Source organism: Siniperca chuatsi, linkage group LG20 (genome assembly GCF_020085105.1).
Source record: "Siniperca chuatsi isolate FFG_IHB_CAS linkage group LG20, ASM2008510v1, whole genome shotgun sequence".
NCBI classification, from domain to species: domain Eukaryota; kingdom Metazoa; phylum Chordata; class Actinopteri; order Centrarchiformes; family Sinipercidae; genus Siniperca; species Siniperca chuatsi.
In genome coordinates, this window is record NC_058061.1 from 11,968,863 (window position 1) to 11,987,217 (window position 18,355).

The 18,355-nt window shown below is 38.8% G+C and overlaps 1 protein-coding gene across 3 annotated transcripts in view; it reads left to right on the plus strand.

Moving 5' to 3' along the window:
- Positions 1–18,355, plus strand: part of atrnl1b (attractin-like 1b) — a 69,679-nt gene that overhangs the window by 17,540 nt on the left and 33,784 nt on the right. For 2 of the 3 annotated variants that reach the window (XR_006375868.1, XM_044177704.1), the window contains exons 18-23: positions 3,417–3,650; positions 5,019–5,156; positions 7,579–7,672; positions 15,295–15,347; positions 16,695–16,789; positions 17,129–17,207. Coding sequence is in view for 2 of the 3 variants with exons in the window: in XM_044177704.1 (XP_044033639.1) it covers positions 3,417–3,650; positions 5,019–5,156; positions 7,579–7,672; positions 15,295–15,347; positions 16,695–16,789; positions 17,129–17,207 (693 nt within the window). In the remaining variant the exon portion in view is untranslated. Of the gene's footprint in view, positions 1–3,416; positions 3,651–5,018; positions 5,157–7,578; positions 7,673–9,385; positions 9,998–15,294; positions 15,348–16,694; positions 16,790–17,128; positions 17,208–18,355 lie in introns of those variants that run through there. The other variant, XM_044177705.1, reaches the window with a different exon arrangement.

Here is an 18,355-nt window from a genome sequence, read left to right on the forward strand (position 1 = left end):
AGACTGTACTACAGAAAATACTTAAAACAATCTATGTATGTCCATGTCATCTTTTTGTGCTTTAGAGAATGAAATTAAATTATTATTAAAAAATGTCCTGTACATGTTTTCTAGAGTACATACTAGTACATAAAAGCACATTTGGGGATAACTAAATAACACGAGTAACCCAATATTTTGGAACAACAAAACAAATCTACTTTTTTTGTTATTCTTATTTATAATCATGTAAATTAAATAAGTACTGGACACACTGAGGGGTAAAACTGTTAACATTATTTTTACTTCACATTTCTAAGTTGATCAGAGAGCTCCCTCACCTGAAGGTCAGTGTAGTTGTTGAGGTCGGTGCGGCGTAATGTATGAATTATACCCATAGTTGTGTCAGATTGTAAAAACATCTCAGATCAGTTTAGTGAGTAACACATTTAGAGAGCTGAAGGGTATAGCCTCAATATCATTTGTGGTGTTAGTTAACCCAGAGACGTTTCTGTACACTGTGGATATTTGTCTTGAGGAATTTGTCCCTTTGGGCGTGAAGGACAGAGAAGGGTATCCTATAAATTCTCTCCGTGTTTTCTGCTCTTTCTGTTTATGTTTGACTTTGCTCCTTCACATTCACTCCCAAAGCTTCAGTCACCAGTTAAGACTTGAATTATGTCACCTACTTCCTTCCTCCTCATTTTCAGTACATAGAGAAGAGTGCTTTGTGCTGAGTACATTGCATAAATGAACATAAAACTGTAGACCTAGGATAAAGTATTCTGTAGTGTCATTGCCTGCAGGGGGACTTTAAAAGGGCAGACTGTGATGTGTTTGTTGCTCTCAGTAGAGAAAAGTCAAATTCTTCTGATCTGATGCTGGATAAGTAGTTATTATTTTTGAGTTGCTAATAGTTAGTAGTAGTTTGTTGCTTTGCTACAGGAAATAATTCCTTATTTATGGCCTTCAACAGCAGTTCTAGTGATTTTTAATATAGTATCATATAGTAATCCAAAATGCCTCTTCAGCTTCTGTGTAGCCACATCTTACCAGACCAAACACATCAACATCACATCTGTACCAACACTCTCTGTTTCATCAAGATGGGTCAGAAAAAGCGAATTCCCTGAAGCTGCATTTAGTTCAGACATAATTTTAAACATGAAACCTTTTTCCCTCATAGTATTTTCCTCGGTCCTTGATTTGATCAGGACAGGCCTGTGTGCTCCCGACATGAACTCTGCTGTTTTAGTTCCAGCAGTTATGCTGTAGCTGTGGGTGCACAGTAGGTGAGGAGAGCTGAAATAATTAAAATTTATTGTTTCAGTCATTTTTCAAGAAAATTTCTCAAACATTTGCCAGCTCCAGTTTTTTTAAAATGTGAGGTTTTATTGCTTTTGGTAATATATAATTCACTTATTAATTATGTTTCTGTTGGTGGGACAAAATAAGCAATAATAATAATGGGCATTTTTTGGGCATTTGGACAATTTTCTGTCATTTTATAGGAAAAAAATGATTAATCAGTCAATTGAGAAAATAATCTGCAGATTAACTGTTTATGAAAATAGTCATTAGTTGCAACCCTAGCCTAGAGACAGCTGTTAAAATGAGGGCATTTTTTATGGTGGTTTTATAGCAGATGAAGCTATTAGCAAGCACTGGAAAATAATCATTCTGTATCTCTGCTGTCACGATATTTACAAGTGTGCTTTGGTCTTTAAAAACCAGACCAAACTAGATTTCATCACATTTCAAGAGGCCCTGGCCTGTCTGCGTCCTCTGCAATACTAGCCAAACAAGTTGAGGAGAGCAGTTAGGATAGAGTTAAAGCAGTAAGGCTGCATTTGAAGATGTTAAATTGTTTACATATGGATTTACATGTCCATATCCTTGTAGGGATACTTGTTGATTTCAAGCAACATTTGTCATCTGTTGATTTCAGGGTGCATTAAAAGACATGTCAAGACACAGAAAAATCTGATTTAGCTCACATTGCTCTCAGAAATGCAAAACCAGACATTGAAGTGGTGAGGCTGTTATTTTCATCAATAATCTTTGTAGTCTCTGTTGTGAAATCCAGCAAGAACTCTTTGTAAGCAGTGAAACAGCCTGCAGATGAAGTAAATGTAACCACAGGAGACATTAAACAGCAAAGTGGATGTACAATAAACTGATCTTATAAAATCTGATCTACTAGTGTTTGACCTCAAATGTCACATTTTGATGAGGCTTTTATAAATATATTCAGACTTGACAGTGTTGTCAAGAGAATCTGGGTCAGGAATACAGGTTATATTTACTCAGCTGGTAAAAACTGTTAACACTAAAAGAAGCGAGGCTTGTTTTGCTGTACAGACCCTGTCATAATAATCACCATCCCATTTACGTAACAGCTCCAGGCATCAGATTTAGATGTTCATGTTCGCACACATTGATTTATCTGTCAAAATCCATGCAAATTTTGTTTTTATGGCACATTTTGTATTTCAACATGCTTTTGTCTTCATCCAGCTGCTTCTTTTCTCGGTATGTTATGTTCCTGAGAAATCTGCCACTTACGTCCTGTCGTCAAAACACACTTAAATGGCCTTAACTTTGTACTGATTGCTCTTGCGTTGTCATGGTTTCACATCCATTAGCAGAATAGCTGAAGATTTGTTTGACATAAACTGAGGTAAAAGCACTCAGTGTTTGTCTCCTTAAAGCAGCAGTGGCATTTTCCCCCTTGAAGTGTCTGTCTGGCAGGCAAGTGGTGACGCTGAAACTTGTCAAGCAATTTAGTGGCCTGAAAGTTCGTCCCCCAACTGACAAAACAGCAATGCTCCCTCGCTCCCTTGGGTTTCTGAGTTTAGAGTGAGGTGCCACTTCACACATCACATTTAAGCCTTTCATTGAATTCACAAACTTTTCGCTGGCCCTGGTTTGCTGACACATTTTCTGTCTCGTTCTATGGCTTTCCCCCCCTCAATCAACTGTTTAATGCTCAACACTTGCATCTTATCTTCTTATCTGCTCTCAAATCTGTTGTCCTGGCAGTTCACTAGATAACCAAAGCACATTAATGCCCCTTAATCTGCACGTCCTGCTAAAGGCTAAGAAATTACTGAAGTTGTCTGTTAAAAAGGCTGAAATCCTAAAAAACAAAATCTTTAAAGCAACATCCTTAAGGATTTTGTTTGCTGCAACAATGGGCCTCGTTGTTTTTAGTGCTTTGCAGTTGCTTACATTTTGCATGCTGCTGTTTGTTTCAAGGTTAATGCCCTGGTAAATTAATGTTAAAATGAAAATAAATGTGGCTAACAAACGAATATAAACAAAGTAGTCAAGGTAGATTCATTTTGAAATAGGCCAAAGGAGAGCAACAGTAATATCCAATATGATACTGGTAAGAAATACAACACAAGTCCCTCACCCTTCTTCTCTTCTTTTAGCCCAGAACTGTTCAGGCCTGCGGACATGTTCCCAATGCTTGGAGCAGCCTGAGTGCGGCTGGTGTGGAGATCCCAGCAGCACAGGGAAGGGCCTGTGCATGGAGGGCTCCTACCGAGGGCCAATGAAGAGACCAGCGAAGCAGGGCCTGCAGGGCCTGTCCCAGGACATGAGCCTGGAGCCAAGCAGCTGCCCCAAAGACAAGGGCTATGAGTGGGCCTTCATTCACTGCCCTGGTAAGGGATCCACTTCCCGTCTGTCTAACTGAAATTACAGATCATGTGTATAAGTGTATCTTCTTGTGAGGTTGTTATTACTTATCGACTGTCACGTCTTAAATTTAAAAAGATGTTCTTATCAAGGATTCCTGTTACAGCTTCCCTATGCAACTAATCCCTCCCTGCTGACTCCATGCAACCTTATGCTAGTATGCCATTTAATGCTTTCATCATGCCCCAGCCCATATAACCACGTAATGTAAGATGATAATATACTCGCCGCTACAGTAGGCGTGCTCAGTGGTATCAATAATGTGTTAACATTACATGTACTTGTTATATTTTGCCTTAGTATGAATTTAAACCTGTAGGTCTAAAGCTCAGTGGCACTGATTTATTTATTTTGTCTTTTTGAAATGTTAATCTCTTTTTCCTCTCAGATACTGTTGTTTTTACTTGTGGACATTTTATGTTCTAAAATCTGTGATGTCATATTGTTGCACATCTTCACTTAAATTGTAGAAAATACATTTTTAAAGATGCAAAAGGCAGTGACCAGGGTAGGAGTGCATTATTAAAGCACTGAATTATAGTGGCTGCCCTACCATCGTGCAGATTTCAGTGGTAGAGGTGGAATGGTATAAATAACCTCAAAGGTGGAATTAATTATAACAAACCATACTTTCTGCGGGTAAAAAATCAATACAACTAAGGTTAACTTACAAATCAGTCTAACATAAAATAAACACTTCTTATTTTTATCTTTATTTCCATTTGATGTATAATTTGTATTTGCAATAGGACACTTAGATGGAGTGTCATTAAGAGTTGCAGCAATTTAAAAAACATTAGAAGACACGTCTGATTAAATAATAATTAATATGACATGGCAGACTCAAGCTACTGTCAGCTCTAGTGGGTCTGTTGCTTTTGAAGGAAGCAATAACAACAACCCTAGGTGTAGGTTTTGTTGTTTCTGGTGTCAAATCCTAGCTGTTTATTAGCTACAGGGAGGATGATCAAAATGACTGTGACTTAAACACAAGCTATTAAAAAAGTACTCTGTAAAACAGGGTCATATGTGACTTGCAGACAGATGGAGATTGTGAGTTGTGACTGCAAGTTAGTAGAAATTCACCCTTCTTGGCCCAAATCATTAAAAATAAAAATCCAGGTGAGTTCCACCTTGTGTTAGCTTGCTTCCCCCCCCAGTATAACCCACAATAAGGATACAGTACCTGTGGTAGCCATGAGTTGCTCAATGTGTTAAGATCTGAAATTTCATATTCACTTATTCCCTAAATATCGAAAGGCAGTTAAAGCAGTGAAGTTTACTCCGAGCCTGCAGTTGCATTAATCCATAACCTTTCTCTGTTTCTCTCGCAGCATGCCAGTGTAATGGCCACAGCACGTGTGTGAACGGCAGTGTGTGCGAACAGTGCCGTAACCTTACCACTGGTCCTCACTGCCAGACCTGCATGCCTGGTTACCATGGAGACCCGACCAACGGTGGCAAATGCCAGGGTGAGTGCCGCATCGCCACAGAAATTAGTTATTCTGCACACGTAAGACTTAATCGATTTACTTATTATCATTTTGGTGATGCAGTCAACTCATGTAGTTTAACCCTAACCCCCTTAATCTTTTCTCAATCATCTGTATACATTTCATTTCAGTTAACAACAGATCAACATTACGATTTTAAACAAATACAACACAAATTACATTCTCTATTGTATTTTATTTTATTTTGACTAGACCTGCTGTGTGTGAATGATAATTACACTTTTAGAGGAATATCATCTACTTAATTGAATCCTAATTGGTATGTTCGGTGATAAACATACAGTAATACAGCATCATAACCAACAGAGGTCACTATTGTGTATTGATTAGAATTGGTGACAATTTGCCTGTTCTGTTTGATTAATGAAAATATTACTCCATATGTTGGTTTCATAAAGTGTTAACAGAAAAACAACTAAAGGCAAAGTATACATCTGGTCTCTGTTGGTTTATTTTTGTTGTGGCAACTCAGTTGAAATACCACTCTCACTAAAGACATGAAATGTCAAGATAAACTGTTTTCCTGACGTTGGCGTGAGTGTAGGGCAGATGTGGTGCACTGTGGGAACTGCAGGTGAAGCTGAAGGTCAGATACTGACTTCTTGTGTTACTGTGGTTTTCTGCACACTGAAACCTGCTTTGTTTAAAATAGAAATGCGTATACATCATGCATCTTGATTTTGGGTTATACACACAGACACACACATAGAAGGCTGTTTAGCCTTGTGAAACATTGACATTATAAAGGCACGATATGAATTCCAATAAATATATCTGCAATGATTTCATTGATTTACTAATTTTCAGGGTGTGGTATTCAGGTTTTTCTCTCTGGGTATAAAACTGTTTTGATTCAGTATTTGAATAGCACATGATGCAGATTTATTATGTGTCTCCTGCTCAATGCAGAATACATTTTCTTGAGTGACTGCAATCCATAATTTATACAGCATTCTTGTTTCCAAAGCAGAAGCACATAATGCTTGCTGAATTTAATGTGGAGAATGGGTGTAAACATTAGATTGTTAGCATGGGATTGGCCAGTTAACCAAATATAAAATGACTGTGTATTTTATAACAGTCTCTCTAATGTCTTTTTGTGAAATAAATTGGAGGTTGACTGAAGACTGGTTGTAGTGCTTCCTTGTCAAGAGGAGATTTACCCACACTTGTCCCTTATGAGACATGAATATAGCATTCCTGAGAAATTACATAGAGGCTATTGTTTGAATTGCCAGACATGCGGGCCACACACACACACACACACACACACACACACCTGGGAGCTTTGCGGTCTCAGATACCGTGTTATGCATAGGCTATAGCTGTAATCTGTAAAGTGAAACTACACAGGTGAACATTTGTGAAGGGAATACACTTCTTATTCTTTCGGAGCCCGAGGACAAAATGACTCAAAATCATTATGGGCCATTACTACATACAGATACAGTAGATGCATGCTTTCATGTGAAGACAGGGGATGCATTGCATATTCAACATTTGTTTTACTTACAGTTGGCATTTAGCAAAGCCTCCTATCCAGTGTGACTTGCACACAGCACAGTTAAATCCCTGTATCACCAGCTGTCAATAACAAGACGTGTAGGAGAAAGTGCTAAGACAGACTCAGCTGAAGTATTCATATGTACCATCTTGTGCTAAGAAGAAGGTTTAACATTGGGAGGGGAAACTGTGTCCACTGACCCTTCTGTAATACACTCTCAGTGTTTTAAAACTTAGTCAACTGAAAGGAACAAGTCAATTTTTTTGTCCTGCAAATGCAAACCTGAGAGGCCACCACACTAGAAGCACTTAAGGACACATCTATTGCTGCACTGTTTGTATTCCACACACACACACACACACACACACACACACACACACACACGCCTCGCGGGTATTGTGGTGTCCTAACTGGGGGGGGGCATATTTTTCTCCATCATGTATCAGATCTTTGAAGTTCAGCCAATCTTTTGGGAAATACACTTGTACACAGCAATATCAATTTCATCTCTGCGTGTTCGGTAAAGCAAAAGCGATGTTGATAGCTTAGCTTAGCACAGACACTGTAAGCAATAGGAAACTGCTAGCCTAATGTTTAAAAGTGGGGAAAAACTGACACAGATTGTGGGAATTGTTGGCTTTATTGTGCCCTCAGTAGATCCTGAACTCAAAGGTTTAAAGTGACGTTGAAAATCCCTAACTGAACATGTACGCAAGCACATACAAACCAAACCTTCACATTATCCACCTTTTCAGCTTTATTTAATGCTAATCAATGTCTCTGTTCCCTCTGTTCTCTCTTTGCTACACACTCTCTCTCTCTCACTCCACCCCACCCCCATCATCTTTTCCATCTGTGTTTTGTTTCCCCTTACAGCCTGTAAGTGTAATGGCCATGCAAGTGTGTGCCAGGTGTTAACTGGCAAGTGCTTCTGTACCACCAAGGGGATCAAAGGAGACCAGTGCCAGCTGTGAGTACTCCAAACACATGCTTACACACACACACACACACACACACACACACACACACACACACACACACACACACACACAAACAAAAAACAGAACTACCTTTCAGAGTTGTAGTATTTAAATGGTTGCATTTTCCAGCATTTCATTGTATAGCTTTTTATTAGTACCACATTATGTCATGGTCAGTTCAGTAAATTTAGACCCTGTTTCCAAAAGTTCAAATCTGCAATAAAGAAGTCAAACGAGTGATATGCCGTCAATGTTCCAACTGAAATTTACTGACTTATGGTTATGTAAATCAAAAGTGAGTGTCTGGGCAGCCTGTCACTGGGCCAGTAATTACTTGGGATGGAGCCCTGATGAAATGCTCAGGGCTATTGAAAGGGGAACCCATTTTGACAAGTGGGACAGATACATATGGGATGGTGTTATGAAAAAACCCTGAAAATTGGTTCTGTGATTCCAACATATTTATCTGTCTATCATATCTGTCTTTATGGACACAAAAACACTGAGTTAAACCTCACCCTGGAGATTTTAAAATGAGGATAAATACAGATTCATGAAAGTTGGAGTAGAACAATTGGATTGTAGGAGACCCAAGGAAGAGATCTATTTTTTTTTCTTTTTTTTTCTACCAAATGGTAACTTTTTACATAAGGAATCCATTTCAATTAATTTCTTTGGTATTGGAGTGCTGTCATGGATAAGTCAGAAAGACACAAAAAAATAAAAAAATAAGCAACTTGATTTGATTTTGAAACATGACATAGTTTGACCTTCAGTTACCCCTTTTGTTTTAATCATATAATGGGATTCATAGACTGTGATGTCACAGTTCATATAGAAAACACAACAGCCAAAGTAAATTTGCAATTAAAATAACTGAAATGACCATTAAAGTGATTCATAATATTCATGATGCGGTCATGAGCATAGATTTCTTATCACTTATCACTCATGTGGAGGCTTGGATGTTGTAAGGATTGGTGTAAAAACAGAGAGCCATCAGTTGGCATTATTGGCCAGAAACTCCGCCTCCAGCATGATTTCTGCTGACGCGGTGGATTCCCCGGGTGTAGGAGGACGATCTCCACTTAGCTGGCTGCTTTCCCAGTTGTAAGCAGAATGAACACTGATGTTTTTAATACCCCTAATGCAGTAAGAGTTACAGAGGGGTCACAGGCAAACATGAGTGCACATAGACACCCACACACCATGCCATGAGTTTTCCCTCTCTCTCTCTCTTTGTCTCTTAAATCACATGTGCTCACAGTGTATGCTTGGATCAAAATCACATATTCACTTTGCCTGAGCTCAAGTTTTGTCATCTGTACTTGTTCCGTTGCACATTTTCACACCATATTTAAATTAAATATCATTTAAAGTTTAGTCAGATTTTAGCTGTGTCACACAGATTCAATTGAGGCATCTTCTTGCGGAATACAGTGTCAAGATTTTAGTCAGCAAGTCACATACAGTAGTCATGACACCATTAAAGGTACCCTGTGGAGTTTTCTTACAAACAGAAGTTCTTTTTACATTCTCTGTTTCTAACCAAAACATATTGTGTGTATCCTTGAGGTCTAACAAACCTGTTGAATGCATTTCTTCCTTATGTCAAGTTTATTGTTTTAAATATTTTAAATTTTGCATTGTTTATGTCCAATTTTACTAGCTAGTGTTCTTTCTTTGCTTTTCTGGTTGTACAGCTACACTGTGGTGGAATGGTGTGAAACCAACGGCAGGATGTGAATTGTGTCGCCCTCGTGCTCGTGCAAAACAAATCAGGGACCCACTCATAAAAACTTTACTCCATAGCACTACTAGTGGTCAAAAACTTCACCGGGTACCTTTTAACCTTTTGGGCTTAAATCTCAAACAAAGTTGTGACTCTATATCCTGTTTTTATAATCACTTTAAATAATATTTTGTAAATACCCAACTTGAATGTCCTTTTAAAATGAATTTTGATAAGGAGTAGGCCAACTTATAATAACTAGTTACTATGTAAGATAGGTAATGAAGTAAAGTAACTAGTAAATGTGAAAAATAACTGTTTTTCCAACGCTGTTCAAATTGTTAAGCCGACAAGATAGATAGCCTTTATTGTCCACGGGGAAGCTTGTTTTCACAGCCTGCACATGTACATGTCTCACATGGAAAACATACACACAATTTACACATGGTCACACATGGACACACATGTTAGCGGCATCATGCGCTGTATGTAAACCATGTGTTTGTATTAGCTGGTGTGCAGAAGAAAATTGTCTGTGATTAGAAAATATAAATTGACATTAAAATACATTTGACATAATCTGCAACATTTTCATATAATTTATTGATGATTGATAATTGATACTCTGAAAGATGGTTGATATAAACTGTAGTAATCCCACCTGTATTCAGGTGTCATGAATTTGCTGTTCTAAAACACTCACTATCTGGCAAATTGTTTTTTTTCCTCAGAGAAATCATGAAGTGTACAAGAATCAATACCTGTTGCACCTTTTGTGTTCGGAGCAGTTGAAAGCAAAGAAAACATAGGGAAGTGCTCAGAACCCTCAATTCTTTCTGTTGACTTTGACAGTAAATAAATGACACTTTGCACAAATGACAAAATGTCACGTTAATTTCTGCTGCCAGATGGAATACACTGCAGTACAATGCAGAGCAACACTCGGGTAGCAGGTGGCTAACAGTTGATACAAACGACTCAATCAGAGTGGGGCATCAGAACAGGCCAGGCACCAGCAGGCCAATCATCATCAGCAATTAAGAGGGAGCATGTGCCCTTACAGCTCTGGAGCCAGCTATGGGACGGTTCCTGCAGCCCATTACTGATTATCAGTTTTAAATATAGCCAACAACATAAACCACCAGAATATGTTGTTAATTCAGTCCCATTTACAGACTGTAATTAGATTAGTGTTGTCATTATCAACAATCACTATTTCAGTGGTGACTTTAATCTCAAAAATCAAAATGCATTTTCACATTCAAACATGTTAGATTAATCAAGTAACCACTTTTTTTCTCCAAGTGTAATCTAATTAGTTTGTGTATGTATTGACTAACAGTGTAATGTAATTTCTGGTATCTCATTACATGTAATCAGCGTCTCCCCAGCCCCTGTCAGCCACTCACTCACACCATCCCAAGCAGTAACCCTTAAACAAAGACCTCTACACCAGGGTACACAAATATACACACATGCACGCTTTCACACATGCATGCACCGCAACCACCGATGCCATTAGGACCTCCGAATAATAGCTGCAGTAATGAAGTGAAGGGTGCATCAGTGCAGAATAGAATTGTTTTTGAAAACAATTGATGAGGTCTACGCTGCGTTACAGTGATGAGTCAAACAAGAGCGGTTAGGGAAATATTTCTTATTATAGTGCTCATTCGGATGCATACATTATTCAGGATTCTTGTTGTGCTGGAGGTAACAGGGGAGTAGCTCTGAGAGCGTACACGTGTGTGTGCTTGCTCCAGCCTGCATGTGTGTGAAAGACATTGTATAGGTTCATAGCACGGTTCGTGTGTGTGTGTGTGTGTGTGTGTGTGTGTGTGTGTGTGTGTGTGTGTTTTGCCTGTTAAATCACAGTGTGTGCACAAGCGCAGACAAAGGTTCAAGTGTAGATCAAATTAAGATACAGCGGAGGGGGATCTCCTGAAGTTCAGATGTGTGCACTCATGCATGCAGGTGTAGATTAAATTAAGGTACAGTGTAGAGGAGTTGCATTGTACACTTCACGATGAGCGTGTGGGTGCGTTTTGTGTTTTGCCATCTGTAAATGTCAGGCAGCTGAAATGCCCCAGGAGTGATGTTCTGTAAGGTTCAAAAGCCTGTGGCGGCATTTGTCCTCAGTCCTTTGTACCGTGGTAAAAGAGCACTCTACCCTGTCCTTTCCTGTTTAGTATTAACAGTGAGAGCGGCGGCGCTGGCTCCTCCCCAGCTCAGTGTCCTGCCCCCATTAGATCATTCAGAGCACTGATGCTTGTCCTTCAGGATTTGCTGGTTAGATAACGAGTCAGAAACCTTCATGAACAGGTCACTTTATATTGTTAAAGCATGCATTTACTATGCATGTACCTCCGAGTGTGTGGGAGTATGTCATGGTGACTTTGACAGTATAAAAGATATATAAGCATCATCAATATTAACAATTTATAATTCACTTTTTAAAACAAAATCAGAGCTAAAAAGCTCAAGTTACAGATTTTACAACTTTTTTTACTCTACATTCTGACTGTATTTCTCCCTGGTGATATTGTTGATACACGTCGGATGTGTTACATCCACCCACATCTTAATGACATTTTTGGTGACACTGTGTGTCTTATGAATCCAAAATGCTACAAAACAACTGATGTTGCATCATTTTTAGAGGCAGTCATCCTCATTCGCTGTAACATCACTAACAGCCACCTCCTCCTCGTGTCTCTCAGTCCGTTTGCTCCTCTCCGCCGTTCCCTCTTTCGCTCGGTGTCCTCTCCGACTCCTCGACACCACCTCTAATATTCACATTTCAACAAGTTTATTTGTTTGTCACAAAGATAAAACATCTGTGAAACAAAATCAGTGTGATAATAGTTATCTCATATGTTTAAATTGCCAGTAATTTTCACTTTAGTAGTGCAGTTCTACTGCTCATGTGTACAGCAGCACAGCAGTGGGATGACAGTAATTCAGAGTGAATTGTAGACAGTTAAAGATTGAGAGACAGAGTGGAAAGATGTATTAAAAAGGAGATAAGAACACTGTAATCCAATAAACACTGCCATAGTTCCTCCTCACTACAGGCCTTTGGAAAGCCATGAACCTGATAAAACACACCTATGCACACACGTACCCTCAGAACAGTCGATGGCACTCTGTGGATGTTAATAAATTATTTTGCACTTCATTGAAAAGTTAGACTATTTTGGCTGATGCAACAATGTCTTCAGTTGCAGTGGTTTGTGCAAACTGCATGACCTTACAGGACCTGAGAAACCCATTCTATTCTAGTCCTTCTATTTAACAAATGCACAGGAAGATGTCTGAGTAAAGGCTGTTACTTTAGAAAGAATCAGAATCAGCTTTATTGCCATGTAGGTCTACACATACAAGGAATTTGCTTTGGTATTTTGGTGCAAAACAATGAACATAGTAGAAATAAATAAGAAATATAAAGCAAATACTGCAGGTCAAGAATCATAAATATAAAATTGACAAAATATTGAATATAATAAAATAATAAAGAATATGTACAATATGACTATTTATTTAAATTACAGTTTGTGCAGGAATGTGCAAAATATTTACATGGGAATGTGCAAAAGTTTACAGTATGAGTATACAGTACTATGGGGGGAGAGTCGTGTCAGTGGGGCCCCGGGCCTTGTTGATGAGGTCAGCTGCAGACAGCTTCTGACTTGTGGCGGGAGGTTTTGGTCCTGATGGACCGCAGCCTCCTGCCAGAAGGAAGTGTCTGAAGCAGTTGGTGTCCAGGGTGGGAGGGGTCAGCCACAATCTTTCCTGCACGCCTCGAGTCCTGGAAGTGTACAGGTCCTGGAGGGAAGGTAGAATGCAGCCAATCACCTTTTCTGCGGAGTAAATGACACGCTGCAGTCTGCCCTTGTCCTTGGGAGTGGCAGCAGCGTACCAGATGGTGATGGAGGAGGTGAGGATGGACTGATGGCGGTGTAGAGGTGCACCATCGTTGTCTTTGGCAGGTCGAATTTCTTCAGCTGCCACAGGAAGTACATCCTCTGCTGGGCTTTCTTGGTGAGACTTGACGTCTTGGGTGATGATGGTGCCCAGGAAGCGGAAGGACTCCACAGTGTTGACAGGGGAGTCGCACAGGGTGATGGAAATGTATCCAACTCTGCAGGACAGTATAGAGACTTAATCTCAAAATGGTTACATACTCCGTAGAATACAGTACGTGCAGTAGTGAACTACAGCAAGGTTTAACGTTGTGCATTTTTTCATAGTCAAGAATCAGTTAGTGTTCGTCGTTTATGAGGACTGTGGCGATGTTCAATGCTTTAAGATTAGAGTGTTTGTCTGCTAACAACAATGGATTGGAGGCAAATGGAACCTAGTAATTGTCTAATTTTCACACCATGTTTATCCCTGGGTTAGGACCCTCATTAGCTGGAGTTATAGATTCATTGGCCCTGGGCTTAGTCATTTCGCACTTGCAACAAACAATAACCATGGGTTAAACACAGGGTAATTATAATATAATTATAATTTTTATATATATATAATAATTTTTTTTTTTTATTGTGGATCTTAAATTCAAATTATGGTTTGGTTTTATTTTATTTGCAGCTTTAGTTTTCTGGAAGTTAATTTCTGTTTACTTGTTATTTGTTACAGTTTTATATTTGTATTGGCATAAAAAAATAAAGTATTTTTGCTTCACTGGGTCTATTTCTTCCCTCAAGAAGACCATTAGTGCCCTTTATTACTGTGTGCTTCATGTATGAATTAATGCATGTAACAATGAAAAAAAAAAAGCGTTAGAAGTTGTTTAGCTTTGTTTAAAAAGGGTGTAACTCTAATAGACTGAACAGCAAAATTAAAAATGCAAGGGTGCATCATTTTGAAAGCCATGGCATGCAATTGTACTCAAAGTACTACAGAGTGGACTGCATCATTGTTTCCTCCTGATGTTTGCCATGTCTCTTGTGTACATCTTGATCACAAGCTGCTGTATAAGCTTTCTGTTTTCTGCATTTCACTTGAGCAAGCTTCGTTAAGATTTAGGTTTTGTTGTTTATGCTAATTGCTGTTAACGATTCTAACACTGGTTAAGAGATATTCTGTGCTTTAGTCCAGTGGATACTAAAGTCCTCTCCAGAACAGGGTTATTGCTGATCTTTATGGGTTATCTTCAAAAACATAGGTTTAACACTGCTGTCAATCGAGGGGAGAATCAAAAGTAATTGGGATGATCGTTTTGCAATCAAAGGTAAACAAGTCATGTGCTGTGAGCGTTGTGAAGATGTTCACCCTAAGCTCTGATTATCAAGTTTGAATGTTAAAGTTCTGAGTTAATAAACACGAATATGAAACAAATATAAACTGGCCCTGGGATTTGTCTAGCCTGTTTTGAACTTTGCATTCCCCACTCACTAGCTGTATATCTCTGAAACTGAAACTGAGCACCGTCTTATCTGATCCATTCCTTTAAAAAGGATTCACCTTGATTGGTGGTTATTCCTGATTTGGCTTTCACATCTCAGTTTAGGATTATGTATCTCAAATAATCAAGTTGGAATTCATTTACATAAATTGTGTTGTTTGCTCCAAGCATTTTAAGGGATTAAACTTAGTACATTAGTTTTAGATGCCATGCTCTGTGATCAGGTGGTACATGAAGTTTGTTGCATGTCACTATGTTGCTTTGATAAACAAAAGTTTAAAAGAAATCTAATTAACTTTTGCAAACTATCAGATTATTTCCTCGTTGTGTGACTTGATGAGGTGCCAACAGCAGGAGCAAATGCGCTGGCACTTGGCATACACTGCTCCCGATAAGAGGCATTCTTACTCTCAATCTGCTAGCACTCTCTTCTTCATCTTGTTCTCTCCTCTCTGTTTTCTTCACTGCAGATGTGACTCAGAAAACCGTTACCTTGGCAATCCACTCAGAGGAACCTGTTACTGTGAGTAATTCTCCTCTGGACAAGCTACTTGCTGGAGAGACGGCTCATATGCACACACACACACCTCCTTGATTATTCTTGGTCGGTCTCTCTCTCTCTCTCTCTCTCTCTCTCCCCCCCCCCACACTCTTCCGCTCATGGCAGATGGAGCATTTTAGCACTTTGGCACCAGGGGCGCTTGTTCGGTGACAGAATGACTTGTTGTGAAAATGTCAAGTGCATCAGAAGGAGTGAGTGATTGAGCTAATCAAGGAGACGGAGGAGTAAAAAAAAAACTCTCCACTTGTCTACTCACTCACTCAATCAATCACCCACCTACTCATTCATTCATTTAGAAAGTTGACTAAATGTTAGTTTGACTTGAAGAACAAGGAAAACATATCAAGGTGTGAGTGATGCAAAAAGCTGCATTATGAAAAAGAAAAGTGCTGGCGCGTGGTTGCACCTCTGTGCCTGTATTCCTGTGTATACTGTACATGTTGGTGTTTGTGCTTTGTGTGTTTATTTGCATGATGTGGTGCCCTTCACGGTGCTGCAGTATCTTTCAACACTCGGCTACTGACAACAGAGCCTTTGCCAGTGTTTTGTCCCTTTTTGAAATGCCATAGCTTGACAGCAGGCTCAATGAGGGCAAGACAGGAACTAAAAGCCTGGAGCTTGCTTTAACCTCTGCACACCACTGGGACTTTTTATTGTAAACATGACTATCCATCTAAAAGGCCATTGAGCATGGACTAACATGCTGCACTCATTGTGATGTTATCCGGCTTCTTCGCTGTGTGTATTAGCTGACTTCTCACTGTAATCTCACTTCTGTTATCTCCCAAACTGTTGGTGCAAAGTTGGATTTTGATATTGAAAAATCACACAAACACAGTTGATACATGACAATTTTGTTTGTGGATGTTACAGCCACTTATGGTGGCAAATTTGATTGAAGATACAATCCAAAATTTGCCAATATACATTATGTGTATATTTATACTTTATACTCTGTGACCATTATTAATTAATAATTTCATACTTTATTAATTGCTGCAGGGGAATTTTTAGAGCTTGCTGTCAGGGTCAGGTATTCCTACTTCTGCTTGATGAGAAAATTGTACACCTTGATTGCAGTCATTGGATTTGATTACAGACATTTTGATTTCACTTGTCACCCTCAGTCAGTCTATTGCTTGGAAGTTTCTTTTGATTATATCACATAGCACACATCTCTGTATATTTATGCTGTCATAGTAGTCTCTAGTAGTGTAAGCCACAGCTGGCATCCTATTTTGTGTATATTCTTCAGAAGGCTGCCACTCCTTTCCATGACCTTTCTTTCCTGTCTCATTTTCTAAATAGACAATCTCCTGATCGACTACCAGTTCACCTTCAGTCTCATCCAAGAAGATGATAATCACTACACTGCCATCAACTTTATGGCCTCACCTGAGCAGGTAACTAGATCAAAAATCAAAGTTCCCAGGCAGGAAACAGGGGCAGTGACACCATAATTTGGTCTTCTTTTGTAGTTGTGACCTGAGTGCAAATCTCAAGTCATACACTGCCACATTTAACATTGATAATCATTGATTGGTGATTCGTTTTCTATGAGGTCTAGAACAGCCCACAAATTGTTCAAGGCTTCCTGAATTCGTGTTGCGTTTCATAACATCTCTGCTTTTGTTATGTACTTTACTATAATGATGCTCTTGTGTCTTTTTGTATGATATTCTCAGTTTATCTCATATTTGACTACATTAATGTTGTGGTGTTTTTATGTTCTCCATCCGAAGGCTAACAAGAACTTGGACATGTCCATTAATGCATCCAACAACTTCAACCTCAACATCACCTGGTCGGTGGGATCAACAGGTACTTTTACTTGATTTTGCAGTTTATTTATTGTGCAGTAAAAATGCCTCGCTCTATTTCTGTCTTTCTATTTGACAGAGACCTTGATGAGGGCTAAACTGTATATAACTGATTCCAGTCTCAACAGTGTGGATTGGCCAATCAGTCAATTTCAGAAAGTTTAGTGTTAAATTAAGTAGATGAATTTTCTCATTGTGTTGTAAATCCCCCATGAGTCTTTGAAAACTGATGAGTCTTCTGCACGCATATGTGGAAAAGAGCATAACATAACTATCCAGTAAAAAAAAAAAGTTTTATTCTACGCCTAATAAATGGCTTCGGTCACAAATGCTATTACAGATTTGGGTCAAAAGGTTTGAGAATTTTAAAATCGAAGCTATTGTCTCAAGAGTTAAGCCATATTTGGATGTTATAATAATTTATACAAAAATATTAATTATTGTTAGCGCTGGAAAGTCAGCAAAGCAGATATTCAAAATCTAACAGTATGCTCTTCTACTGCATAATTTGTCACTACCACACAATTATATACACTCAGTTTGTCCAAAGCATCAATAAGTATGTAATTTCAATGCCAAAAAAGGTGCTTATTGCAAATTGAATCACCTACTTCCACAATATGAACTGAAGTAATGAAATCTACCATTCAAATAGTCCTAAATATTAAATTATCACATACATGTTTCTGTCAAAAACCCTTTTTGTATTAATTTCCATTCATTATTTTTAATTGCATGTAATGATAAAACAAAGTTTTTGCATGATGTTGTTAATATCATACAACTTGGTGGCCAACACATTACTTTAAATGTCTCAGGCTTTAGAAATTGAGCATCCCAATGTAAAGGATTTGCTTTTGCTTTGTCTTTGTTTTTTGAAAATCTAAATGATCATTTAGTCAGTCGGTATAACAGATATAACAGAAACAATAAGGCACCCTCTCTTGTTAGTTTGTACTGTGTCACTGTTGAGTGGATATTATAGGTCCCCTGAGGAAAGACACCCAAGGACACTGCAGTTGTCCAGTGCCACTGTTTATCTCCTGCCTTCCCCTCCTCTCAAGTCATCTGCCCCCCCCACAACACTGACATTTTCCAACCACTAAAACACGTTAACCTCCTGTGCTCCCCTACACCCCCTTAACCTTT